At 62.6% G+C, this 17,684-nt stretch overlaps 2 protein-coding genes across 3 annotated transcripts; one reads left to right on the top strand and one right to left on the bottom strand.

Annotated features, from left to right (window-relative positions):
* The first annotated feature begins 412 nt into the window (after positions 1–412).
* On the top strand, positions 413–3,470 carry TAGLN (transgelin). Its single transcript, XM_064634788.1, has 5 exons — positions 413–521; positions 2,020–2,218; positions 2,298–2,475; positions 2,562–2,664; positions 2,853–3,470. The coding sequence occupies exons 2-5, from the start codon at positions 2,039–2,041 to the stop codon at positions 2,992–2,994; spliced, it is 603 nt and encodes a 200-aa protein (XP_064490858.1). The 5' UTR covers positions 413–521; positions 2,020–2,038; the 3' UTR covers positions 2,995–3,470.
* A 417-nt stretch (positions 3,471–3,887) lies between these two features.
* On the bottom strand, positions 3,888–17,643 carry PCSK7 (proprotein convertase subtilisin/kexin type 7). Of its 2 annotated transcripts, none has more exons than XM_064634755.1 (16): positions 17,589–17,643; positions 16,264–16,740; positions 15,729–15,863; positions 15,169–15,334; positions 14,099–14,189; positions 13,499–13,553; positions 12,282–12,420; positions 11,601–11,701; positions 9,334–9,501; positions 8,166–8,273; positions 7,150–7,252; positions 6,211–6,367; positions 6,005–6,099; positions 5,791–5,884; positions 5,408–5,525; positions 3,888–5,253 (listed from the first exon to the last, which is right to left on the bottom strand). In XM_064634755.1, exons 2-16 carry the CDS (start codon positions 16,726–16,728, stop codon positions 4,849–4,851), a joined length of 2,400 nt encoding a protein of 799 aa, XP_064490825.1. In that variant the 5' UTR covers positions 16,729–16,740; positions 17,589–17,643; the 3' UTR covers positions 3,888–4,848. The 2 variants fall into 2 exon arrangements, with proteins under 2 accessions (XP_064490825.1, XP_064490827.1); XM_064634757.1 differs by lacking the exon at positions 17,589–17,643 and adding an exon at positions 16,851–17,283.
* Positions 17,644–17,684: the final 41 nt, after the last annotated feature.

The raw sequence follows: 17,684 nt of genomic DNA, 5'->3' as shown, positions 1-17,684 counted from the left end.
GCAGAGGGAATCCCGGGATGCTGCGGGATGCCCAGGCATGGTGCCAGCGGGATGCCCGCAGCTCGCAGCCTGCCCCGGCGGTCCCGGCCGGACTCCGTGGGCGGTGGGTCACCACGGGGACCTCTCTGGGCCGCCCCGGCTGCCGGCGGTGAGCACATGGGGAAACCAGCCATGAAGTCAGGGCGGGAGCCCTCGGCGCTGCCGCCTGGCTATAAAAGGATTTACTCCATCAGCCCCCGGCCCGGTTCCGCCCCTGCCCCGCTGGGGCGGAGGCACGCGGGGAATGCTTGGGCTTTCGTCGCTGGTTTTCGGAGTCTTTCCCCAAATATGGTGCCTGGGATGGAGTCATGGAGCGCGGCGGGGCCGGGCGCCCCGGGAGGGAGGGCCGGGGGGGGGCCGGGCCCCGCGCCCCGCTGACATCACCGTCCCGCCGCCCGCCTTTTAGCGCAAGGTCGGGGTCCCCGCGGGGCAGAGCGCTGGTCCCGCGCCGAGCATCGCCCTCGCTCCGTCCGCAGCCGCCTGTGAGTCCTGCCGCGGGGGGAAGGCGGGGGGGCGGCGGGGAGGGTTCCCGGAATACGGATGCCAGCCCCCGGCATGGGGGTGCTCCCCTCCGGGTTGGGGACCCTGTACCCGGGACAGGGAAGCCGCTCCCGGGGCTGCCCTCTGCTCCCTGAATTATGGGGATTCTATTCCTGCGGGTGGGACGCAGCTCCCCGGGATGGGGATGCAGCTCCCCGGGATGGGGATGCAGCTCCCCGGGATGGGGATGCTGCTCCCCGGATTGCACTGCTGCTCCCCGGAGGAGGGTCGGGCTCTCCTGCTCGGGCTGGGGTCGCTGCCGGGGTTCTGTCCTGCTCCTGCCCCTCAGGACCGCGTTCCCATCGGGGCTCCGCTGCTGCGGGTCCACCGGCCTCGACCCCGGGGGGCCGGAGGGGCCATGCGGGGCTCAGGGCAGAGAGAAAGGGGCGAGTCCAACCCCGACGCGTCCGTTTCTGCCCCGTGTCTCGGCAGCGGGCTGGCAGGGCCGGGGGTGACTGCCGGGCACTGCCTCGTGGCCGAGGGAGCCGTGGGTCTGTGCGTGAACCCTCTGTGCCAGCTCGGGCCAGGGCACAGAGCGGGACTAGCTGTGGCATCGCTGGAAGTGCCCAGTGGTGCTGGAGTCTGGGCACAGGCTGCCCCCGGGGCTCAGGGGGTACCCCTGCATTGCTGGCAGCAAGCGGGGTCAGCGTTCTCTCCTGCACTGAGCTGTGCCAGGTCTCAGCCCGTCCCGCAGGAGCCCCAGTGCCTGTGCCCAGTGGTCAGGATGAGCCCACGGGAGGCAGGTCGTGGGTGTGGGACCGAGCACACAGCTCCCTGAGGGCACAACCCTGACACTCAGAGGCTTCATGCCAAGCAAGGAGCCGTGCAGGGAGGAGTGAGACCAGCTCTGCCGAGGGCTTGGCTGCCTCTCACGGTGCCTCTCCCTCCTGGCATCTTCCCTGGCACCTCGGGCCCTGCCTGCAGCCAGCTACCTGCCATCACTGCCACAGCATGTCCTTACAAGGGCACGGGCACAGCTCCCACCACTCCTGCCTTGCCCATGCTCGTCCCTGGCATCCGGACCTGCCACACCAAGGCCACCCCGTGGGCACCCTGCTCTGCCATGGTGTGGCCACCATGCTGCGACACAGCCACCCAGCCCTGCCGTGGTCACCCTGCCACCTGGATCCTGGCATGGCCGCTCCAGGGATGTTTGTGCCAACCAAGGGACAGGGATGAGGCTGTTCCCCTGCATAGCCTGAGCCAGGCAGTGAGGACGAGGCACCTCTGCCAGAACAGGAACCATCTGTCTGGGCAGGTTTTGGGGGTCATGGCTGTGAACTGACCGCCAAACACTCCTGGATGGAGCAAGGGAAGAGCCAAGAGAAGGGCATGTCCTTACTGCACCAGGGTGGGTGGTGGATGCCACAGGGGTGCCGCAGGGTCCCTGGGTAGGGGGACAGCACCTCCACAGCCTGATGGTCTCCGTCGTGCCGCCAGGTCTCCCACCACTGCAGTCATGGCAAACAAAGGCCCAGCCTATGGCATGAGCAGGGATGTGCAGTCCAAGATCGAGAAGAAGTACGATGATGAGCTGGAGGACCGGCTGGTGGAGTGGATCGTGGCGCAGTGCGGGTCCTCTGTGGGTCGCCCCGAGCGGGGCCGCCTGGGCTTCCAGGTCTGGCTGAAGAACGGCATCGTAAGTGGGGTCCCAGGGGGGATTGGCTGGCGGGGGGCTCTGCGGTGTTGCAGCAAGCCCAGGCTCTCTCCCGTGGCAGGTGCTCAGCAGGCTGGTGAACAGCCTCTACCCCGACGGCTCCAAGCCCGTCAAGATCCCCGACGCGCCGCCCACCATGGTCTTCAAGCAGATGGAGCAGATCGCCCAGTTCCTGAAGGCGGCCGAGGACTACGGTGTGACCAAGACAGACATGTTCCAGACCGTCGACCTCTTTGAAGGTGCAGGAGGGGGGCAGTTGGGGCTGGGGGATCCAGGGCTGCTGTGCCGTGCCCTTCCTCACATCCCTCCCTCTGTCCCTCGGCAGCCAAGGACATGGCGGCGGTGCAGAGGACGCTGATGGCCCTGGGGAGCCTGGCGATCACCAAGAACGACGGGCACTACCACGGGGACCCCAACTGGTTCATGAAGTAAGTGGGGGAGTGTCAGAGCTGGGTGTGGGGGCCCCTTTGCCCTGTGGCTGCCCAGAGCACCCTGGAGCACATGGAGGTGGTACACTGGGGAGGGAGAGGGGCTGGGGCACCCCTGGGGATCGGGGGGGGCTGCTGGTCACCCGGGTGGGTGCGGGTGCCCCACGGCCTCTCCCCGTGCCCCGCAGGAAGGCGCAGGAGCACAAGCGGGAGTTCACCGAGAGCCAGCTGAAGGAGGGCAAGAACATCATCGGGCTACAGATGGGGACCAACAAGGGAGCGTCACAGGCGGGGATGAGCTACGGCCGGCCCCGGCAGATCATCAGCTAGGCACCCCCCCGCCGCCCCCAGCCCTCCCCAGCCGGGACCTCCGTCTCCGCTTCCCCCCGGCCCAGCGCCGCAGCCGCCCGAGCGTCGGCGGCCGCCACCAGCCCCGCACCGATTGGTATTTATTGAGGAGCAAACGCCCCCAAACGCCAGCCAACAACGCCCCAGCGCCAGCGGCTGCACGCGCCCCGCAGAGCCCCCCGCCCCGGGGCCGCAGCCCCCGCGCCCAGCCCCGGGCAGCCTCTGCCCCCCCGGCCTCGCACCCCCCGCCAGCTGGTCCTGCCCCTGCCGGCACCCACGGGTGTCCCACGGGCGGGATGGGCACGTGCCCCAGCCCACGGGGAGGCCCCCCCTGCCCGCAGCCCCCCCACGAGCCCCGCGCCACTGCCGCAGAGATCCCTGCGAACGGGGAGAAAGAGAGAATTGGGCCTTGGTTTTGTACTTGGTTTTTGTCGAAATTAAAAGGTTATATTCATCTAGTTGTGGCCTGACGAGGTTTCCTCCCGCCTGGCTGGTGACTCTGGAAAAGCTGAAGCCACCCTCCCTAAAAGGCCATGGCTGCTCCTTCTTCCAGCTCCGAACCTGGGAAAACCACAGCTGGGGATCAGGCTTTCCCTGCCCGGCTTGGAAGACTCTGCCCTCTCCCCCCTGAAGCTCAACACCCACCTTTCTCCTCACTCCTTCCAACACTCTGGTCCAGCCCTTGCATCCCCCTGCCTGGAGCAGCTCCCGTTATCCCAGCTCCTGGGAGCAGGGCATGGAGGGCTCACAGCCCCCAGAGACCCACACCCCAACACTGGGTCCCCCCAGGCCCCGGTGCTGGGAGGGGATGGGTGACACATTTTTCCACAGTGAGGAAGCTCTGGGAGAGCAGAGGAGTGATGGATGGGGGAGAGGAGGGTTTTTCAGGCTTTATTTGGAAAGCTACACAAAAGGGCTTTGCTGATTAAAAAACAAACCCCAGCCTTAAAAAAATAAACCACCAAACCCAAAGACATGTGAACAAGCCAACCCTGCTCAGACGAGCCACTGCCAGAGCAACTCATCCTCCCCTCCCTGGCCCAAACCAAGCATTGCTCCCAGCTTTGTCCCTCCTGGATGGGGAGGGAGATCTGGGACAGTGGCCCCAGTGAGCTCTGCTGCCAGAGGGACTCCTGTGCCCACCGTTGCAGGAACAGCCTCATCCTGCCACCCAAACAGGCCTGTTCCTGCTTCCCCAGCCCCACAGCTGCTCCATGCCCAGGGGAGAGGAGGAACCAGCAGGATCAGAGCACAGGGGACAGGGAGAAGCGCTGGTTGGAGATGAGTAAAGTAGCTCCCTGCTTCTAAACTGGGATAACTGGTGGGTAGAGGCCACTGCCAGCCCAGTGGGCAGGAAACTGCCAGTGCTGTGGGGTCCCTGCCTGGAGAGGCACCTTCCAGGGGCCCTGCTGGGTTTTCCAGGCTCTCTGCAGAAATCAGGGACAAAGGGACACGTCTTGCCTGCACTGCCAGGCTTGGGAGCAGTGGCGTGAAGGGGGTTGGTGTGGAGCTCTGCCACAGCTGCCACGCTCCCAGCAGGAATGGCACAGGGCCCTGCTCCACACACAGCAGGGACCTCTGAGTGCCCTGCAGGACAGGCTCCCTCAGGAAGGGGTTTAAGGCTTGCTTTGTTTTCCAGAGCGAGGGAAGGGGAGCTCCCCTTCCAGTACCAGCACTCTTTTTTCCTTGTTTCCGAGCCACTTCCAACACCACCTTCCACAGAACACAGTGGCAATGGTCCACACTGGCTCAGGAATGAGTCTGTGCTGCCTGTGCCCAGGAGGGTCGTACCACAGGGGAGGGCCCCAGCCCAGCCCAGCCCCAGCCCAGCCCCAGTCAGCACGGCCGGTGCTCCCTGTCCTCCAGGAGGAGCTCAGCCGGTGCCTCCCGGCCCAGGTATCCCGCTCCGGCGGGAGCTGCCTCGTGGAAGCTCACAGCTCTGCCATTGCTGAGAAGTTCGGGGTGGGTGGGGGTCCAGGACCCCTCCTCCCCATCCCGGGCAGGCTCTGGGTGCTCACACTCCATCTCGGCCTCCTCCACGTCCTTCTCTCGGTACAGCGGCACCGACTCCATCTCCAGGCCGCTCTCCAGGGCTCGGTGCTTCCCGCCCTGCTGGTACCACCTGCAGCTGGGGGAGCTGGAGCAGGCCAGGTCCAGCCCCACGTCGTTCCTTGTCAGGCAAACCTCCAGCATGTAGTAGAAAGTCCAGAACACGGCGAAGCATCCCAAGAGCAGGAGGGTCTACGGAGGGGAAACCCCTTGAGAAACGCCACCCTCGACCCCCCTGAGCCCTGCCCACCGCCCAGCAGAGGGGTCACAGTGTCCCAGGCAGGGTCCTGCTCCTCCAGCCCATCCTGGGGGATACAGGGACCCCCTGGCTCACAGGCAGGCTCACCTTGAGGGTGTTGGCTGTGATGGTGTAGTGCTGCTCCTCGGGGATGTCCAGCCCCGGGGGACAGGGCAGGGAGAAGTTGCTGCTCAGGTACTGCCCACTCATGGCTTCCTCCAGCAGCCTGGGGACAGAGGCACCCTGTGCAGGTCCTGCAGGCAGAGGGGCTCCAGGGAGGGTCCCAAATGCCCACCAAGGGTCTGCAGTGCCTCTTTCAGCAAACAGTGCTGTGTTCTGCAGCCCACGGCTGCCCTGTGAAGTGTGAGGGCCCCTGCCATGCACCTTGCAGCAACACGGCTCCACCGAGCAGCACCTGCTCACAGGTATGGGCAACACCCCTCAGCCTCCTGCTCCTGGCTCCCCACCAAGCCAGGACTGTGGTGCCCTACCTGTGCCGTTCCTTCATCTCTGCCGGGGACCAGGAGGAGCCGTACAGGGTCAGCTGCCACTGCTTTAAGGTGCCAGGCCTCAGGCTCTCATCTCCTGGGGAAGAAGCAGGTTGGTCCAGCAGGGAAGTCTCCCAAGTGATGAGCTGGCAGCTGCCTGGGACATGGTCCAGAGCTGCCACCACCCCGGGAGTGTCCCCTGGCAGGCAGGACTCACCGATGTCCCTGACGAGCAGCCTGTACGTGCCCTGTGCCCCCTCGCCCCAGCACCGCACCGTGGAGAAGGTCCAGTCAGAGAAGCCACTGGGGTCCCTGCCAAGGGGTGAGGGGAAACGACCCATGAGAGGGTCATGGAGCCTGAGCCACGAGGCTGACACAGGCCCCGGGGTCCTGCCCTCCCCAGCCTGACCCCTTGGTGCTTACGAGTCCATGCTCCGGGTGGTCCCAATCAGGGACATCATCCCACTGGGGCAGAAGAGCCTGATCTCCAGGTTGCCACGGCGGGGGTGGGTTATGGTGACAGTGACTGCCACATGCTCCAGGGTCCTCATGCCAGACAGCTCCAGGTCGGCAGTGGTGACTGGGAGAGGGTGACAGGGTTTGCTGGGGCTGGTGGCCAACATGGAGTCCCCACTCCCAGCCAGCCCCATTTAACAGGACCTGTGTGGGACTGGGAGGAGAGACTAGGTGTCTAGGCTCCCTGATCCCATTTCAAACCACTCCCAGTCCCACAGATCCTCACAGCCCCAGAGCTGCCAACCACAGCCCAGGGAGCCTGGCACACTCCAGAGTGAGCTGTGGCTGTGGCATGGCCTGCTCCTGGCAGGTGGTTGCTCCCTGGGTGCACCTCTGCCAGCAATACAGCTGGGACAGTGAGAGGTGCAGGGCCAGGCTCCCAGGACCAGCATCTCCAGTGAGGCATGGAGGGGGAATGTGCTCAGCCTCAGGGCAAGGAGCTGTGCCCAGGAGAGCCAGGAGCTGCAGGGGGGCCGGGAAGGGCTTGGGCCGAGCTCTCCTTCCCACTGGTAGCAGCCTGAGCAGAGCCTTGTTGATGTGGACAGGGCTGGCCAAGTCGGGAGCTGGAGCATTACCTAAAATGGTCAAAGGCAGTGGAGCGGGTCTGGCTGCTGCCCAGCCCTGTCTGGCTCCCCAAACACATCAGTCCATGGGATGGGGTTATGGGGAGGGGACGGCAGCAACAGGCAGATCCCCTGGGAAGGGCAGCGGAAAGAGAAGAAAAAGCCCAGGCAGCCCAGCACTTAACCCCTTCGTGGCCTCACACAGCCCAGGGCTGCTCCTGCCCTGCTGGATCCTGGCCTGGGTGTGTGCAGCACGTGCTCTCCATGGCACACCTGCTCTTACCATTCCAGGCGACCTCCAGCTCCCGTGGGAGCAGGGGGATGCTCCTGCCCTCCTTCAGCACAGGGCTCACGTACGAGGCGAGGTATGGGACAGACTCCCAGATCTGCCAGGGGAAAGGGAGAGGATTCAGCATGAATTGCACCCTCCCTGCACATCCATCCCTCAGTCTCCTGGGGCTCTCAAAAGCTGCTCCTGGATGTGGGCCCAAGCCAAGGGGCCTCTCCCAATGCTGTTTTGGGGCACACAGACCTGGGCAGCACACACTGGGTGGTGTGAGCACTCTGGGGATGGAAGCAGTGCCCACACACCCAGGAGAGCTGGAGGGGGGTGAGTAAGACTTGGGACTCCCCAGCTCTGGGTCTGTCCCCACCATCACCCGAGTGGCTTTGAGTGGTTACTCGAGGCCATCCCATTCCAGCTCTGGACACAGTGGGGCAGGAAGGGGGAGCAGCGTGGAAGTCCTCGTGGCACTGGGGGCACGGCTGGCAGTGGCAGTGACCCAGCACAGCTGCTCAGCACTCCACACACGAGCTGGGACCAAGTGCCAAAGGGACGTGCCCGGGTCTCCGTGCGAGCGGAGCAGGAAGAGACGGGGATGCCGCTGCTGCTCTGACCACAGCACTCCCTGGAGCTGCCAGCTGAGAACACCCTGCTTCTCAGGGCAGGACACCCTCCCTGCAGCCACTGTGGAGGGAGGGAGGAAGGTGCTGGGGCTGCTGACAAAAGTCCCCCCACTGTGAATCAGAGCTGTGGGCTCCCGGCAGCACAGCTCTCACCATGGCTATATATAGTGCTGGAGAGCAGCAGCCCAGGGCAGCTCTCAGGCACTGCCAAAAGCCTCATGACTTCATACCAAAAGCAGCCTCAGAGCCAGGGCCAGCAGGATGGTGGCCAAAGCACTGGCCCTGAACGGCAGCAGTGTCACCCCACGGCGTTGCCAGGACAGGATGTGTCCCAGCCGCTGGGCTGAGCTGCTCTACCTGCCCAGAGGGCAGGTCTGGGAAGGAGGGAATTACCTTGGCAGCATTGACCAGCCTCCAGGCGTTCAGCAGGCCAAAGCCATGCTGATGGCTGTGGCTGAAGCCTGCCTGGTTCGTGTCCCACTTAGCGTGACGGTCCTCGTACTGCAAAGAAACACGGGGTGCTCTGGTTACCTTGGGGGACGGTCAGCCCTGAAACCCAAAGGGAACCAGGCCTGAAGGGAAAGAGGCTCAGACACATCCCACAGTGGCAGGGAAGCAAACCCACATGGCCTTATTAGAAAGAAACAGGTTGTCCTTTGTTTGAAACAAATCCCAGGACAAACTGGCTTCCCAGCACCTCAGAAAGGAAATAGAACAGCACGAAAGGGCACAAATGCCTCTGCTCTGAAACATCCCAGCTGCTCCCTGCTGCCCAAGCCACAGCCTGTGGGATGGCAGAAGCCTTGGAGAGAAGGAACTGAGCCCTTTAAATCAATAGGAGCTGGGGCAGGACAGATCTGAGTCCCATCACTTAGTGGGCTGTAGTGCTCCAGCAACACTGGCTTGGAGTTATGGAAAACACTGCCCCATGCCAAGGTGAGCCCAGCATCAGCTGGACATGGACTCCTGCTCCCCAGTGGGGTGTGGAAGAAGCCCCATCCCTAAACCAAACTGGGCAGCTCCAGCCAGTTCCCACTCCTGCTCTGGGCAGCAAAGCTGTGCGGGAGCTGAGGCCAAAGGAAGGGCTGAGTTTGCTGCCCAGCTCCCTGTTGTGGCTGTTTCCAGGAGCCCGGCTCTCTGGACAGCCCAGGAAAGGCCAGAGCAGGGCAGAGCTCCTTGCTTTCCCACTGCATGGACCATGGGATGACATTGCAGAGATAACAGCCCTGGGGCTGGGCCAGCCCATCACACACACCTGATCCCAGGGCCTGAGCTCCTGGAACCTGCTGAGCCCCTGGAAGACCCCTACGCTGGCAGATGGAGGCATTCCTGCAGCAAATACCCCATTTATTATCATGACAGAGGAAAATGCCTCAGCCACATTCCTGGAAGGAACGAGGGGTGAGGGGAAAACGCAATCTCCTCACTGGGAGCCAGACGAGCGAGAGATTTATGGAGGGGCCGCAGACGTAAACACGGACACAGCAGGGCCTTGGCCTTCCTGCAGCATCCCCGAGGGGCAGAGGAGGGAGGGAAGGGGTGGGGAGGGAGGGCTCCTCACCTTGGTGGCAGTGAAGACGATGATGTGCTGCACATCCCGCCAGGTGAGGCAGGGCCGCACCTGCAGCATCAGCGCGATCATCCCGGCTGCCAGCGGGGCGGCCGCCGACGTGCCCGTGTGACCCTCCGTGCAGCCCGTGCCCTTCTGCAAATCCCAGTCCGTTGTCACCTGCAGAGGAAGAGGAGAGGTGCCTCTATCAGGCCACTTTGCCCTGCTGAGGTGGCTGGGACAGGTACTGCAGTACTGGAGCACACAGCCCCTGAGCTGCGTCCTCGCCACCCCGGCTCCACCAGCAGCCCCTGCTCAGCCTGTGACACAGCTGTCCCTGCTCACAGCCAGCCAGCAAAGGTCCTGGGAGCCCCTCGCTGCAGGGGCAGTGATGCCAGCTGGGAAGCAATGAATGGGGACAGTTCCCTTTGGAGAGAGAGAGGAATTGGGTCTAACTAAGCATCTTTGTGGGAAACTCCTGGCAGACACGGTTTGGGACCTTCCTTATGCTCACTGTTGACCGCAGTGTCACTCCAACACAACCAGGCTGCAGAGGGGCCACATGGAGTGCAGAGCACACAGGGCCTAAAAAGAGGCGTTGGGAGGTTCCCAAATTATGCCACCTCACTGCAAACCAAGTGCATCCACCTCCGTGTGCTCCCTGTGGGGATAAAGCCCAAAACCTGGAGGGTGAAAGGCTCCAGCTCGTGCTGGGACTCTGCGTGTCCCACACAGAACACCCCGAGAGCACAAACTTTCAGTGGGAAGCACAGACAGTGCCAGAAGCTGTATTAAATTCTTCCCATTAAGGAAACCACACAAAGTTTATGGTCTGGTAAAAGAAAAAAAAAATGGAGCAGATGGCTGCAGAGATGTCAACTCTGACACCACTGCAGCGAGTTCCAGGCTGTTCAGAAGCTGACTGCACTCCTGAAAAAGGGGGTGTTTGGGTTTGTGCATGGCACAGGATCACGGTACGGGATGTCTCTGTGGCACATGCCGTTCCTAGGCTACGTGTGGATCTTGTCCTGGCTCCCCCATGGAATGCCAGCTCCCGTGTTAGTGTCCCACAGGGCCAGTATTCGAACTAAACGTGCATTTGAGACCTTCAAAGCACTCACACCAGGCTTGGGAAAGCCAGTCATCAGCCCACAAGCCTGGAACTCCTGATGGAATGCAGCAGAGCCCTCACTGGGTTGCTGTTCCCTTTTTTCCTAATGTCAGTACTTTCCAAACCAGCCTGGGACAACTTAAGCTATTTCTGAAAGGAAAAATCATCTCAATTCTGGGTTTTACTTTCCCTGTGGCAGCTCGTGCTGTGCTCTGGCTGGGCACAGATCCCTGCCCTGGCTCTGGGCTGCAGGAGGAGCTTGGTGAGTCCCAACCAGGTGGCTGAGGATCCCAGGCTCTCCCTGTTCCCCTGGTTTACCCAGCATGCAGGGAAGCCTGTTTGACAAGCCTGGATTCACCTCCTCTGTGGCAAGCACAGAGCCACAGCAGCAAGTCCCTACTCCCAAGAGCACACCAGCAGACCCCCTGAGACCCCCAAGCACACACTGAGGTGCTGATCTCCACTTGGCTGCCTCATCAGCCTTGCCAGGGAAGTACTTTCAGGAAATACCTGTCCTGACAGGAGATCCTCCAAGCCAGGGACAACACAACCCCAAACATCAGGCCTGGGAGCCAGCAACATTTCTCCCCAGCTGCCCCAAGGTGGGTGGGCTCTGTAGATCCTGCTGGCACCACAGGACAGGAAGGGGTCAGACTATGGGGTGGGGGCAGCCTGACAGCCCCCCACAGGCACCAGCACCAAGGGAGGGAAGGGCTGGGTCAGGCCTGTGGTGGGGAAAACAGCCCTGGCTGCTTGGCTCAGGCAAAAAGGACATTTTGTTGACAAGAAGTCATTTTTTGGCAAAAGAAGGAAAAGCTGATAAAAATATTCTGAAAAATTCAGCAGGGAGAGGCCCACGTGCCAGAGCAGAGCAGGAGCTGTGGTCAAGCGGCTTAAAGAGCCCGACGCTGCTCCCTGCACTCCCTGCTCCCACAGCCCTTTGGAGCAGGAGCCAGGGAGGGTGGCTGGGCAGGTGTGGGGCAGCTCCCACAGAGCTGAGAAACAGGAACCTCCCTCTGAGAGCACTCTTTGTGCAGGACCCGGGTAAAAGGCACCTCTGGCTCCCTGGCTCACGGAGGAATCGTGTGGCGATCGGGAGGGACAGAGCGTCGTCCTGGCTGTTCCAGGTGTGTGCAGGAGGACACAGCTGCCTTGTGTGGGTACTCACAATGCTCCTCATCATCTTGTCCCCACCACTGAAGGTCACAGCCAGCATGGAGGCACATTCCTCAGCATAGAACGGCATGGAGCCCGTCTCATCCACTGCTCCTGGGAGAACGGGAAAGGCATGGATTGCATGAAACCTGTTTGGCTTCAGCTGCTGAAATTCAAGGTGACAATGCCCTGAGAGCCTCTCCTGCCAGCTGTGCTCTTCCAGGGGCTGGGAGCTGGGCAGGGAAATTAGAACCAAGCCTGTATTTTTTCCCGCCTGGAAGATGTACAGGAAAGGCAGCAACGATAAATAACCTCTCACTGTGCTCAGTGTCACACAGATCTACCCCAACTGCAGCTTCTGCCCTCGAGAACCTGGATTACACGTTTCTCCTCTAGCACGAGTGATGGGAATGCTGCATGTCAGGTCATTCCCTGAACAAGGCAGTACGTCACAGCCCCAGGAGGGAGGCCTGGACACAGGCAGGAATTCCCCTGGCCTCCTCTTGCTCTGTGGGTCAAAAGCAAACTGCAGGCTTGAGGGCTGAAGCCCTACACACTGCCACGCTCATTCCCAGACCCTTTCCCACAGATTCCCACTACCCAGCCATCTCCCAGCCGGGCAGGCTGTGTGTTTTTGGGATGATCTCGCTGTTCCACGCTGGGAAGGAAGGAGCCAGGAGACGCAGGCACTCACCTATGGTGACAGTGTAGATGGAGTTGGCGTATCCATCGTAGTTGCAGTTGTCACTGTGCTGGCCACCGTTCCCACTGGCCACCACGAAGATGCTCCCGAAGCCGCGGCGGCCGGCGATGACCCCGTGCTGCAGGGCAGCCTGGGACAGGGAACCCTGCTCAGGCCAGGGGGGCTCTTCCCGTGCCCTCCCCTGCTGATCCCAGTGGTTCCTGCCAGCAGCCACGTGTGGCTCTGAGCCAGGGGGATCAGAGGCCCTTCTGAGAGGGCCCAGCCCCACAGACACTGCTGAGAAACACAGCACTGCCAGCCCCACCTGGAATTGCACTTCCAGCCTGATGCCTCACCCAGACATCCTTCCCACCCAGGGAAAGGACATATCTGATGGACCAGCAGGAACCCAATCCCACTGGAATTGAACCCCCCTGCTCTCCCTCCCTCTGGCAGGTGAAGGTACATTCTGCCCTCCCAGCTCTGCTGTGGCACAGAGAGCTCTGCCCGTGCTCTGTGTCCCAGAGCTTGTTCCAGCTGTCTCTGCATGCAGGAAGAGAATACATTAACTTGCAGAACTGGAAACCACTTGTTATGGTGAATGGGCAGCTCAGTTGTCAGGGCTGCTCCAAACAGTGCAGTAACTGCTGAATTGTGGTTGGAAAAGCACAGCAGAAGAGCAATGGAGCAGAACCACACCCCAGTGCTGGTTTTGGGGCCCCCTCAGTGACCCCTCACTGTGGCACAGGTAGACCAGCCACATTTTGCAGCACAGCAGCTGTGAGAGAGCTTCAATGGCCTGGAAGGAGCAGCCTCAGCTCTGACTCTTCCTCCCACTGCAATCCCATTCCCCTTTCCTGTTCCCAGCATCCAAAGGCATGCTCCCTGCCTCGAGAACCACCCTCAGCACTGGGAATGCTCAGTGTCCTGAGCAGAGAGCATCCTGTGGGTTGCAAAAGCTGTCAGAATAATACCACAGGTTGCGAAAGAGCATTTTCCTGCTGGGACCAGCCTCTCCTTAGAAAGCTCATCCCACACTGCCTGAACACTACTGCGTCACCTCTCCCGACCACACAGAGACAGGTGACACCTCTGCTGGCAGCCATGGACACAAACAGACGTGCACAGTGTCACAGCAATGTCCCTGCACGCCTGTCCAGGCAAGCAAGAAACCACAAGCCCTGGAGGGCCCTCCCAGGGCCACCTGTGCTGCTGGGGCTGCTTTTTACCTTTCCCAGTTGATGGGGGCCATCCACAGTTTTCCCGTCGTCATCGGGACCCCAGCTGGAAAGAGAGACACTGTGAAGTGACAGCCCCAGGAGTCACAGGCAGCAACTCCTCCTGCCACTACAGCGAGCTATGGGCAGCCAGCAGCTGCTCCAGCAGCACGACTGGGATCGGGGAGCACTGTCCTTTCCCAGCCATCAGGATGGCCCCTCGCTGCTGTGAGATCGCTGTCGTGTTTGCACTGTGCCCCTGGGTCAGATTCCAGCGGACAAAATGTTTGATTTCTATTTAACAACACATTCCAGTCCCTGTCACACGGCTCAGCCGGGGCTGCCTGACCACAGTGGGGGGCACAGTGTCCCCTCCAGCTCAGACAGCCCAGGGGACGTGCTGCAGCAGCACACAGAAGGAGATCTCACAACTGCAGCCGCTGTGCAGAGCCCAGGGCAGCTCTCCAGGAAGAGGATTTTGGTGCTCTCTGGAGCCACGGGAGGATGGGAGCTGGTGTGAACACTCAGCCACGAGCTGTGACCCTGTCCCCAGGCAGATCAGGGCCCACATGGGTCTGCTGGGTGCCAGCTCAGGGTGTCCTTGGGGCTCACCTGCAGCTGTAGATGTCGTTGATCTGATAGTGCTTGTTGAAGGCGATGGCCTCCATGCTGTCCGTGAGGGGCCCATCCAGCACTCGGATGCCTGCGGGACAAAGGACAAGGAACGTGACCCACGTGGGTCAGTGAGCTGTATGAACTGCAAACAAACTCCTGGCTCAAGGCTGCCCCTGCAAGGCTGGTCCAGCTTTGGAGGGCTGAGGCCTGAAGCAGCGCTGGGTAAACCCTCCCTGCTCCCTGTGCTGGGGTTACATGATGAGCTCATCTCTGCTTCTGCCAGCTGGGAGCCTTGCCGGCTGGAGCTCTGGGACCCTGCTGTGCCACCATCAGGGTGGGTGCTCAGGGAGGGAGGGAGCCCAGGGCAGGGGTGCAGAGATCCCTACAGTGCCCCTGGGAGAGCCCTGACCCCCAGAACCCTGCTGTCCCCTCAGGGATCATGGTGTGACCAGGTATGGACAGAACCACATCCCAGCATCACTGTCCCTGCCCTGCCAGGGACACGCCCTGCCTGGCACACAGACCTCCCCTTCCTCTACACCCCCTTCCTCTACAAAGGAACACAGGAGTTTGGAGACAGCCAAGGGCACACACACATTCCCTGGCCCTGCAGAGGAGATGCAGCACTGGCCCTTCACCCCATCCATCCCCACAAGGCAGAGTCGAGACCAGGGGCTGGGGGAGGTGGGGGGTTGGCCAAGATTGGTTTCCCCGGGGCCTCCAGACACAGCCTGCAGCCCGCACCTCAGCAGGCACGTTGTGGCATGACTGCCTGGCCCAGCCTGTGTGGTACGGCTGCTCTGCCAGAAGCTCTGCAGATGGGCAGGCCAGGAGCACTCCAGAACACTGGAAAAGCTGCCACACCCACACCTATCCTGCTCTGCCGGGAGCCGTATCCTCTGGAGAGGAGCTCAGGCAGGCACTGGGCCCTCCCTGCGACAGCCCCAACCAGCCTGAGCAAGGCACTGCTGACTCAGAGCTGTCCCAGCCCACGGAGCCGTGTCCAGCCCCATGGAGCTGGAGGTGAGACGTGCCGGGCACCTCGGGGTGCCACAGCCTGCAGGTACCTGCGATGCGGCTCCCGTAGGCAACTCCCACCGTGCAGAAGCTGTTGTTTGGCACAGCCGCGATCTCCCCGGCACAGCGGGTCCCGTGGTGGTTCCCGTTCTCCTCGTCGGGGTGAGGCATAGGGTCGGGGTCATTGGAATTCAAGTCATAGCTGCCTTCTGGGCTCTGAAAACAGACCCACGGTCACGACTCGGGGCTCTCTCTCTCCTCAGTTTGGAAAAAGCAGAAGTTAAGAGCACGCTACAAGGGCTGAAACACAGCCTGGGAGTCACCAGAACTTCCAGGCTGCTTCCACACGGGGCTGCAGCTCAACACTGCTATCTGCTGCCGTGGGGAAGGGACCAACCGAGGCAGCTTCAGCCACTGCTGCAGGGCAGAGGGAGACCAGCTGCAGCGTAGCACAAAGGCAGGTAACCCTGAAACCTGGGTGCAAAATCTCCCAGGAAAGGTCTGCCGCTGGCAATTCCCGCCCTGGCTGAGCCCAGGCTCTCACACGCTCACGTCACACTGCCCAGCCTCCAGCCTGCCCTTTGGCCTCCCAGCTCGGAGCAGGACTCACGTAGTTTGGCTGTATGTCCTTGATGGTGTGCTCCACACCGTCGTCCACCACCACCACCGTCACGCCGCGCCCCGTCACGTTCCGCTCCCACACGCCCGTGACGTTGATGTCCTTCCCGGGGCTCTTGCGGTTGTTCTAAGCGCCAGAAAGGACCGTGAGGGGACAGGGTCAGTGGTGAGGGGTGCACTGGTTATGTGTGGGGCCAGGGCCATCATGGGAAGGAGTCACAGGACACCCGGGGAGATTGTTTGAGGTGGACAGTGAGGAACACTCGCTCAAGCCACGAAGAAGAGTGCACAGTGTGCTCTGGCCAGACCTCTCTGCCCACCCCAGTGCCATGAGTGCACAACCAGCCACGGCAGCTGCCTCCTCCTGCTATCAGGGCGAGCACACAACAGGCAAGGTGAGCTCTCACTGTGCTCCCTCCTCACCAGAGAACAGAAAGAGGCTGTTTTGCCTCCCGTGTGACAGCTCACTCGTGGCCACACAAACAGCCTGAGCCTGCGAGCACAGCAGGAGCCGGAAAACCACTCACCAGATGCCACTGCTGGGGGTATTTGGGATCGTTAAAGTGCAGGCTGCGCTTGGAGCGCTTCAGAAGCTTCTGTTCCGAGTGCCACCGCACGCTGTCGTGCTGTGCAAACAAAGTGTCCACCGACCTCCTTATTGCCTCGGGCTCACTCCCCGCACCGTTGGGCTGGTAGGCGAGGAGGTAATGGCCCTTGAGCTCCCCGACACGGCCCATGTTCACCAGCCCCGCAGTCCGGGCCAGCTCCTCTGCCCGCTGCTCCAGCTCCTCCTCGGGTGCATCCAGGCTGACGGCCCACGTCAGCTTGCCGTGGTGGCCCTCAGTGTCCGGAGAGCACTGCCCGCCGCAGGCCGCTCCGGCTGGCGAGGCGAGGGGGATCCAGGCGGCGCTCAGCCAAAGGCACGTGTGGATGCAGAGCGTGGCCTCCATCCCTGCGCTCCATAGCGGCACTCCCTGCCTCCAATGCGGCATCAGACAGGCGGGCTGGAACGGCAGAAACGAGACTGGTGAGAGTGTCCTTGGACGAGGAATGGGGAGGCCGCACCTGAAGGTCCCGCAGAGCCCTACGCTCCTGGAAGGCAACACCAGCACACCTGGGCTTGCCATCAACCCCGTCCAGGGGAACTCTAGCCGAGGCGGCACCTTCCCAGTGGTGCAGCACAGGAGGCGCACCCAGGCTGGGCAGGGATCGATCCCAACCCTGCCCTGCCCGCCGGGGGTGCAGCCCCGGGCTGGCAGAAGGAGACACTTCCTCCTCTCGCCGTGGCACCGCAGGAAACTGCCACGAAACTCCCGAAGCGCAGATCCCCAGGAACAACCACCGCGGGCAATGCCACGCTCCGTGGGCAGCCCAGAGCCGGTTCCTCTTCTGCGGGGGCACCGCCGAACTCTGCGGGGGAGGACGAACCTGCTCCGCGGCCGGAGGAACCTGCTTTCACCCGGCACGGGGGGAAATCACCGCCGAGCCCTGGCTGAACCCCCGTTCCACGAATCACGGCAGCGCACGGAGGGGGAAACACCTCCGGAGATCCCGCACCCATGGAAGTGTCCGGAGCTCGGCACCCCCCGGCCCCCGGTCCTGCCCCGAGCCTCTGGTACAACTCGCCCCGTGCTGGACACCGATGTCCAGCTCTCCCTCCCTAGAGGAAGGGCTTTCCGTGACCCCGCAGGAGCGGCACCTGCGCGCCCCGCAGCTCCGGCGGGGACACGGCGGAGGTCACGCAGGGGCAGCGCATCCCCGCCGCTCCCACCCTCCATCCCCCGCGGGGAGCCGCGCCGGGACCCCCCGTCCCTCGGCCCCGCCGTGCCCCGCGGTGCCCCCGGGCTCTCACCGGGCATGAGCCGCCGCCGCCGGAACCCCCGGAGCCGCTGACAGCGGCGTCACATCCGCCGGGGCGCGGGCAGGAAGGGGCGGCGCGGCGGGGCCG

The sequence above is a fragment of the Pseudopipra pipra genome, chromosome 23, assembly GCF_036250125.1.
Source record: "Pseudopipra pipra isolate bDixPip1 chromosome 23, bDixPip1.hap1, whole genome shotgun sequence".
Taxonomy (NCBI): Eukaryota; Metazoa; Chordata; class Aves; order Passeriformes; family Pipridae; genus Pseudopipra; species Pseudopipra pipra.
This window is presented reverse-complemented; position numbering and strand designations above follow the sequence as displayed.